Consider the following 9,151-nt stretch of genomic DNA (forward strand, 5'->3'; position numbering starts at 1 on the left):
ACACGTCCTCTACTAGACTCCCCGTAGCCTTCACACGTCCTCTACTAGACACCCCGTAGCCTTCACACGTCCTCTACTCGACACCCCGTAGCCTTCACGCGTCCTCTACTAGACACCCCGTAGCCTTCACCCATCCTCTACTAGACACCCCGTAGCCTTCACACGTCCTCTACTCGACACCCCGTAGCCTTCACACGTCCTCTACTCGACACCCCGTAGCCTTCACACATCCTTTACTAGACACCCCGTAGCCTTCACACGCTCTCTACACGACACCCCGTAGCCTTCACACGTCCTCTACTCGACACCCCGTAGCCTTCACACATCCTTTACTAGACACCCCGTAGCCTTCACGCGTCCTCTACTCGACACCCCGTAGCCTTCACACATCCTTTACTAGACACCCCGTAGCCCTCACACGTCCTCTACTAGACTCCCCAAGACTCCCCGTAGCCTTCACACGTCCTCTACTAGACTCCCCAAGACTCCCCGTAGCCTTCACACGTCCTCTACTAGACTCCCCGTAGCCTTCACACGTCCTCTACTAGACACCCCGTAGCCTTCACACGTCCTCTACTAGACACCCCGTAGCCTTCACACGTCCTCTACTAGACTCCCCGTAGCCTTCACGTCCTCTACTAGACACCCCGTAGCCTTCACACGTCCTCTACTCGACACCCCGTAGCCTTCACGCGTCCTCTACTAGACACCCCGTAGCCTTCACCCGTCCTCTACTAGACACCCCGTAGCCTTCACACGTCCTCTACTCGACACCCCGTAGCCTTCACACATCCTTTACTAGACACCCCGTAGCCTTCACACGTCCTCTACACGACACCCCGTAGCCTTCACACGTCCTCTACTCGACACCCCGTAGCCTTCACACATCCTTTACTAGACACCCCGTAGCCTTCACACGTCCTCTACTCGACACCCCGTAGCCTTCACACATCCTTTACTAGACACCCCGTAGCCTTCACACGTCCTCTACTAGACTCCCCGTAGACTTCACACGTCCTCTACTAGACTCCCCGTAGCCTTCACACGTCCTCTACTAGACACCCTGTAGCCTTCACACGTCCTCTACTCGACACCCCGTAGCCTTCACACGTCCTCTACTCGACACCCTTTAGTCTTCACATGTCCTCTACTTAGGACTGTATTTCACATGGTTAGACAGTTCATGGAGTCCACTCCCGTTAAATTGTAATCTTCTGTTCCAGTGGGTTTTGCTGCTGGAACATGATCCTTGCACCCATCTATTCACTCAACCCTGGGCTGCTCTTAGAACAAGATTTCCATACCAACTATTTGCATTGTTAGTTGCATCATTTAACATCTTTGTTATGCATGTTTTTTAAAAGAGCGACGTACACACAGACTATAGCGTACATTCCATTTATTTTAGGGCATTTGTTTAGATTGCAATATTTGTGCTATACAAGATGGATTTCAGTGAGGTATGTGTTTGTTAGAGTAGTTTGAGATTAAAGCTAGAATCCTGAATTGAAACAATGACAAAGCAGTCACCCCGACTGTGTTTTGGTAAAAAGCTGAAGGATGGGCCTGGAGAAATGTAACCGCTCTCAAATTCAGACAGAGCTGTGGATGCAAGGACTTAACATCCATGATATCAAAAATATAGTTGAACTAAGCTCGTGAGGCATTTATAAGATATTCAAGAATCAATGGGTATATATATATAATTTATAAATCCCAAAATGGATGTAGCAACTATCGATTCCCACTTCAATGAAAATGATACAATCTCCCAGAAATGTTCACAGCAGAGGCCATAGGGCCACTGAAACCAGGTGGGTGGAATGATAGTATTTCTGTACCAGGCAGTGAAAACCGAGTAACACATTTGGTGATAACATTCACCATCAGCAACAGAAGAGATTACGCACACAGAATTCTATTCAGAATGTCAACTGTATTTCCAGGAAAAATCAAGAGGTTGTACAAGTCATTTCTAATGAACTCAAGCTTTGGTCTAACAACAATCATGATAAAGATGGGAAAGAAACTTAAAATGTCAACAGACTCAAATTACTGACGTTACCAATGTACATTATTCAAGAAACGTCAAGGCAGCAGTCATTCTGTTGGGCTGAGCATTTACACAGTATTACATGCTCTAACAAAGATAGGAAAGCCACCAAGCAATATGCAAAGTCACCCCTTCAGTTGTCTTCAGCATTAAGTAAACATTAGGCCCAGTGTATAAAACAGATAAGGTATTAGTGAAAGGGACAGCAAACTGTTCATGAACGACACCATCCATATGTTCTGGTATAGGATAATGGTCTAGCTAAATCACATAGGATACTGGTCTAGCTAAATCACATAGGATACTGGTCTAGCTAAATCACATAGGATACTGGTCTAGCTAAATCACATAGGATACTGGTCTAGCTAAATCACATAGGATACTGGTCTAGCTAAATCACATAGGATACTGGTCTAGCTAAATCACATAGGATACTGGTCTAGCTAAATCACATAGGATACTGGTCTAGCTAAATCACATAGGATACTGGTCTAGCTAAATCACATAGGATACTGGTCTAGCTAAATCACATAGGATACTGGTCTAGCTAAATCACATAGGATACTGGTCTAGCTAAATCACATAGGATACAATATTAAAAAAACATTCCAATTCAAACTGAGTTTTGCCCCCTAGCAAAAAAACTACAGAGTGAATAGTTATTCACAACAGATTGTGTATACTAAGCACGTCAGAAATACAGTTGTGTACAGGAAACAAACTTTCATTTCTACAGTATGATTTAAATCAGGTTTTTAAAAACTCCCTCCTGGCTTCAGAATGTATGTCACTATGGTGTAGATGTCATGTGGGACACAAGCCAGCTTGGAGTGCACGTCACCTACAACAAGCTCAAGTGGGAGGCCATATAGAAATTACAAGGGGAATGCACAGTGAAATGGTTGGAATTTTCCATTCTGATCAAGGGGGTGGACATCCCCCCCCCCCCCCCGGACAAGAGAAAAAAGGACCTTATGGAATGTTCCTTGATGCAGTTGATTTAATGAGTGGCATTCCCGAGTAATTCCAGGATAGATCACTGGAAAGCCCCGTAACGGTCAGGGTGTTTTGAATTTCAACAACAACCCGTTACTAACAGACTCTTCCCGCTGACTAATAGTTAGGGGTTTTCAGAGTAGGTGCTAGTAAATTGTGTGTCACACTGACCAGCTACAGGTAACTGCTCAAATAAAAGGAAACACTTGAGTAAATGAGGGTACTTATTGGCAGCTCTGTTATGGTGTGGAGGTGCATTTTCCTGCCATGGTTTAGGTCCACTCCACCCCATAGAGGACAAGGTCAACTCCAATAAATACACAGCCATTCTGAGTGATCACCTTCTACCTACTGTAGGGTGAAACAGATCTACCTTGATGGGAGTGGTTTCTTCCAGGATGACAATGACCCATCCACAGGGAACGAGTGGTCACAATGGTTTGATGAGCATGAAAACTATGTAAGCCACATGCCATGTCCGTCTCAGTCACCAGATCTCAACCCAGTTGAAAACTTATGGGAGAATTCTGGAGCGGAGCCTGAAACAGCGTTTTCCACCACCATCAACAAAACACCAAATGATGGAATTTCTCATGGAGGAATGGTGTCGCATCCCTCCAAGAGTTCCAGACACTTGTAGAATCTATGCCAAGATGCATTGAAGCTGTTCTGGCTCGTGGTGCCCAACGCCTATTAAGACACTATGTTGGGGTTTCCTTTATCTTGCCAGTTACCTGTATGCTTGCAACTGGGTAGCAGTCCAAATGGGGTTCTATGGCAACTGGGTAGCAGTCCAAATGGGGTTCTATGGCAACTGGGTAGCAGTCCAAATGGGGTTCTATGGCAACTGGGTAGCAGTCCAAATGGGGTTCTATGGCAACTGGGTAGCAGTCCAAATGGGGTTCTATGGCAACTGGGTAGCAGTCCAAATGGGGTTCTATGGCAACTGGGTAGCAGTCCAAATGGGGTTCTATGGCAACTGGGTAGCAGTCCAAATGGGGTTCTATGGCAACTGGGTAGCAGTCCAAATGGGGTTCTATGGCAACTGGGTAGCAGTCCAAATGGGGTTCTATGGCAACTGGGTAGCAGTCCAAATGGGGTTCTATGGCAACTGGGTAGCAGTCCAAATGGGGTTCTATGGCAACTGGGTAGCAGTCCAAATGGGGTTCTATGGCAATTGGGTAGCAGTCCAAATGGGGTTCTATGGCAACTGGTACAATCAAAATAACACTACTCAGTACTGGTATCTAAACAGCAACAAAATCACATAGCATTTGTCACTTATAAACACACACACACGAAGACACCTTTAACTATGCACTGTAGGAAAATAAAAGGTGCATCCTCATTCAATAGACAGATACGCAAAATATTTTGTATACCATTTGTTTGGCAGTAGGTCAATGGTTTGCAACATTCAGGTGATCCTTGAGAACATAATCTTCACTTCCTGAAATGGAATCAGCCATGTTAGTCAACAAATTGTGCTAAACACTCTCACCGGCTCTCACACACACGCTTGCTGGCCGTGACACAGAAACGTTGCTGGCTGAAATACAGTGGAAGTCCGAAGTCCATCAGAAAGACAAATAGTTTTCTTTAAAAAGCATCAAAAACATGTCAGTCTATCCTCCTCTGAGCAGGGCGATTCTTGTGGTGACCACAGAAAGGGCATCGTCCTGTTTGGCTAAATGGATCCTGCAGACGTCAGGAAGAGCCTCTCTGCTCTCTAGGGTCCGCTCTCAGGTTTGCCAAGTGCTCCATTGGAAACAGGTTACACTGCAGTGACTGCCTTTTGATTTGGGATGAGAGGGGCGCATAGAGGAGGATGGAAATGGTTCTCCATGCCTACAGAGAGAAGTGAAAACTGTTAGTTCTACAAGTCCAGAGAAGTGAAGAAGGTTAGTTCCAGAAGTGAAGAAGGTTAGTTCCAGAAGTGAAGAAGGTTAGTTCCAGAAGTGAAGAAGGTTAGTTCCAGAAGTGAAGAAGGTTAGTTCCAGAAGTGAAGAAGGTTAGTTCCAGAAGTGAAGAAGGTTAGTTCCAGAAGTGAAGAAGGTTAGTTCCAGAAGTGAAGAAGGTTAGTTCCAGAAGTGAAGAAGGTTAGTTCCAGAAGTGAAGAAGGTTAGTTCCAGAAGTGAAGAAGGTTAGTTCCAGAAGTGAAGAAGGTTAGTTCCAGAAGTGAAGAAGGTTAGTTCCAGAAGTGAAGAAGGTTAGTTCCAGAAGTGAAGAAGGTTAGTTCCAGAAGTGAAGAAGGTTAGTTCCAGAAGTGAAGAAGGTTAGTTCCAGAAGTGAAGAAGGTTAGTTCCAGAAGTGAAGAAGGTTAGTTCCAGAAGTGAAGAAGGTTAGTTCCAGAAGTGAAGGTTAGTTCCAGAAGTGAAGAAGGTTAGTTCCAGAAGTGAAGAAGGTTAGTTCCAGAAGTGAAGGTTAGTTCCAGAAGTGAAGGTTAGTTCCAGAAGTGAAGGTTAGTTCCAGAGAAGCTATTACATTGCAGATATGGCGATAGCTTCATTAACTGGGTACTTACTTGGTAGGCAGCAGCTATAACATGCTCTTGCGGCCGTTGGCACTGGGTCCTTTTGACCTCATCTTATCCTGGACCGGCCCTGACTGCAGGACAGGAAGATAACGACAGAGTTTCTACAGATACTTAGTCATTTTCATATCAAAAGGCAGGTCATAACCTGTTCATGATAACATATAGATGGAGAGGCAGGATCCGAAGCCAGAATTCAAACTATGATTTAATGTGTTGTTTCTATACTGTATCATTGTATGTAACATATTTAACAGTCTGTTTCTGTGGGGTTCATATGAAACATGATCCCATTTGGACTGCTGACAACATTTGATCCATTTGGCCAGCAGCATTACTCTTAACCTACATCTTTACATAACGATGATAGTGACCATATGATGGGGATGGAGTGAGGAGGAATGGGACTTGCTTTATGCTGTGGCTTTTTCCCTTTACTTTTTAACGACGCGGTTCAGAGTTGGACGAACGCACAGGTGTGGATCAATCATTCTGACGTCAGTGTTGCAGAAATGGCATGTGCCTGACGAACACTAGAATAACTACAGCCTGGCAGCGTTGGGTCATAACAGAACAATGGACATTAGAGGGTTACGCAATAGCAGTTGAGGAAATGGAATTATGTAACATGTTTCAGCAACATACTCCTCCACCTGACTGTTCTCAGCCCACGTCATGATACAATGTGTAAATGTATCATTTCATTCAAAAAATAAAATCTGTTGACTTTCGCAATTGCAGGTCATGATCACGACGGAACAGTCAGTTGTTTATCAGTGAGACATTTTACATTTGAGCCATTTAGCAGAGCGACATACAGTAAGTAGTCCATACATTTGAGTCATTTAGCAGAGCGACATACAGAAGCCCATACATTTTAGTCATTTAGCAGAGCGACATACAGTTGTCCATACATTTGAGTCATTTAGCAGAGCGACATACAGTAGTCCATACATTTGAGTCATTTAGCAGAGCGACATACAGTAGTCCATACATTTGAGTCATTTAGCAGAGCGACATACAGTAGTCCATACATTTGAGTCATTTAGCAGAGCGACATACAGTAGTCCATACATTTGAGTCATTTAGCAGAGCGACATACAGTAGTCCATACATTTGAGTCATTTAGCAGAGCGACATACAGTAGTCCATACATTTGAGTCATTTAGCAGAGCGACATACAGTTGTCCATACATTTGAGTCATTTAGCAGAGCGACATACAGTAAGTAGTCCATACATTTGAGTCATTTAGCAGAGCGACATACAGAAGCCCATACATTTGAGTCATTTAGCAGAGCGACACAGAAGCCCATACATTTGAGTCATTTAGCAGAGCGACATACAGTAAGTAGTCCATACATTTGAGTCATTTAGCAGAGCGACATACAGTAGTCCATACATTTGAGTCATTTAGCAGAGCGACACAGAAGCCCATACATTTGAGTCATTTAGCAGAGCGACATACAGTAAGTAGTCCATACATTTGAGTCATTTAGCAGAGCGACATACAGTAAGTAGTCCATACATTTGAGTCATTTAGCAGAGCGACATACAGTAAGTAGTCCATACATTTGAGTCATTTAGCAGAGCGACATACAGTAGTCCATACATTTGAGTCATTTAGCAGAGCGACATACAGTAAGTAGTCCATACATTTGAGTCATTTAGCAGAGCGACACAGAAGCCCATACATTTGAGTAATTTAGCAGAGCGACACAGAAGCCCATACATTTGAGTCATTTAGCAGAGCGACATACAGTTGTCCATACATTTGAGTCATTTAGCAGAGCGACATACAGTTGTCCATACATTTGAGTCATTTAGCAGAGCGACATACAGTAAGTAGTCCATACATTTGAGTCATTTAGCAGAGCGACATACAGAAGCCCATACATTTGAGTCATTTAGCAGAGCGACATACAGAAGCCCATACATTTGAGTCATTTAGCAGAGCGACACAGAAGCCCATACATTTGAGTCATTTAGCAGAGCGACATACAGTAAGTAGTCCATACATTTGAGTCATTTAGCAGAGCGACACAGAAGCCCATACATTTGAGTCATTTAGCAGAGCGACACAGAAGCCCATACATTTGAGTCATTTAGCAGAGCGACACAGAAGCCCATACATTTGAGTCATTTAGCAGAGCGACATACAGTTGTCCATACATTTGAGTCATTTAGCAGAGCGACATACAGTAGCCCATACATTTGAGTCATTTAGCAGAGCGACATACAGTTGTCCATACATTTGAGTCATTTAGCAGAGCGACATATAGTAGCCCATACATTTGAGTCATTTAGCAGAGCGACATACAGTTGTCCATACATTTGAGTCATTTAGCAGAGTGACATACAGTAAGTAGTCCATACATTTGAGTCATTTAGCAGAGCGACATACAGTAAGTAGTCCATACATTTGAGTCATTTAGCAGAGCGACACAGAAGCCCATACATTTGAGTCATTTAGCAGAGCGACACAGAAGCCCATACATTTGAGTCATTTAGCAGAGCGACACAGAAGCCCATACATTTGAGTCATTTAGCAGAGCGACATACAGTAGTCCATACATTTGAGTCATTTAGCAGAGCGACACAGAAGTCCATACATTTGAGTCATTTAGCAGAGCGACACAGAAGCCCATACATTTGAGTAATTTAGCAGAGCGACACAGAAGCCCATACATTTGAGTCATTTAGCAGAGTGACATACAGTAGTCCATACATTTTAGTACTGATAGAATCAACATCATGTAATAAATTCAGAAATGGACCATCACTCAATTTAACCTACCACTTTCCATACAGTGATTTAAACAGTGACCAGACTAGTGATTGGCTAGTCTTCTGATAGTACTGTATCCAGCTTTATCCATCATAGCATAACAGGTTTCAAACTAAAGTTAATATCCAGATCCTACTAATAGGTGAATGAATTGAGAAACATTTCCCAGCGTTTCTACATTTCCTCATCTCATTCCCTGTCCAACGTGACTGTATTCCGTGGGAAACCAGGCCAACATTCCTAGCGGCAGGTTGGAAGCTGCAAAGCCCAGCCCATGTACTGAGGAGTAACACACACACACTACCTTCACAATATCTCAACACATTTTAAGACACACCAGCCCCAGTCAGTCTAGGTATCATCTCTCTTACCGGGGCCCGGCCCTCTGCCATCTCCCCAGAGCCAATGTGTGTCAAGTGGACAAAGTTTGTGGGCTCGCCGATCATGCTGCGGTCGATTTTCCTGCGCCTCTTTCTCTGGAAATAATAGAAAATATATAGAAATAGAAAAATGGGGACTTAGACAGATATTATGCAATCAAGCCCAGTGGAAGAAAATCCTTACAGACTTTACAGCTCACACACACTATGCATTTTGGAACCTGAATGGGATGATCTTCCATTAGAGTTTTGATCTTCTACTTGTTTTTTTCCAAACTCAAATGGCAGCAGGTCAGGCCACCTGGCGGCGGTTAAGAGATTTGGGCTAGTAACTGAAAGGTCGCTGGTTCGAATCCCCCAAAGCAGGTGAAAAATCTGCCCGCTGTGCCCTTGAAGACACTTA

General features: G+C 43.8%; 1 protein-coding gene across 3 annotated transcripts in view; it reads right to left on the reverse strand.

Moving 5' to 3' along the window:
- Window positions 1–1,916: 1,916 nt before the first annotated feature.
- cdc42se1 (CDC42 small effector 1) overlaps window positions 1,917–9,151 on the reverse strand; it is an 11,988-nt gene continuing 4,753 nt past the window's right edge. Inside the window, exons 3-5 of one of the 3 annotated variants that reach the window (XM_055924744.1) lie at window positions 8,740–8,844; window positions 5,574–5,656; window positions 1,917–4,925 (exon numbers count right to left, since the gene is read on the reverse strand). In XM_055924744.1, the coding sequence (XP_055780719.1) occupies window positions 5,588–5,656; window positions 8,740–8,844 (174 nt within the window). In that variant the 3' untranslated portion in view covers window positions 1,917–4,925; window positions 5,574–5,587. Of the gene's footprint in view, window positions 5,657–8,739; window positions 8,845–9,151 lie in introns of all 3 variants that reach the window. The other 2 variants (XM_055924742.1, XM_055924743.1) reach the window with 2 other exon arrangements.

Source organism: Salvelinus fontinalis, chromosome 6 (genome assembly GCF_029448725.1).
Source record: "Salvelinus fontinalis isolate EN_2023a chromosome 6, ASM2944872v1, whole genome shotgun sequence".
NCBI classification, from domain to species: domain Eukaryota; kingdom Metazoa; phylum Chordata; class Actinopteri; order Salmoniformes; family Salmonidae; genus Salvelinus; species Salvelinus fontinalis.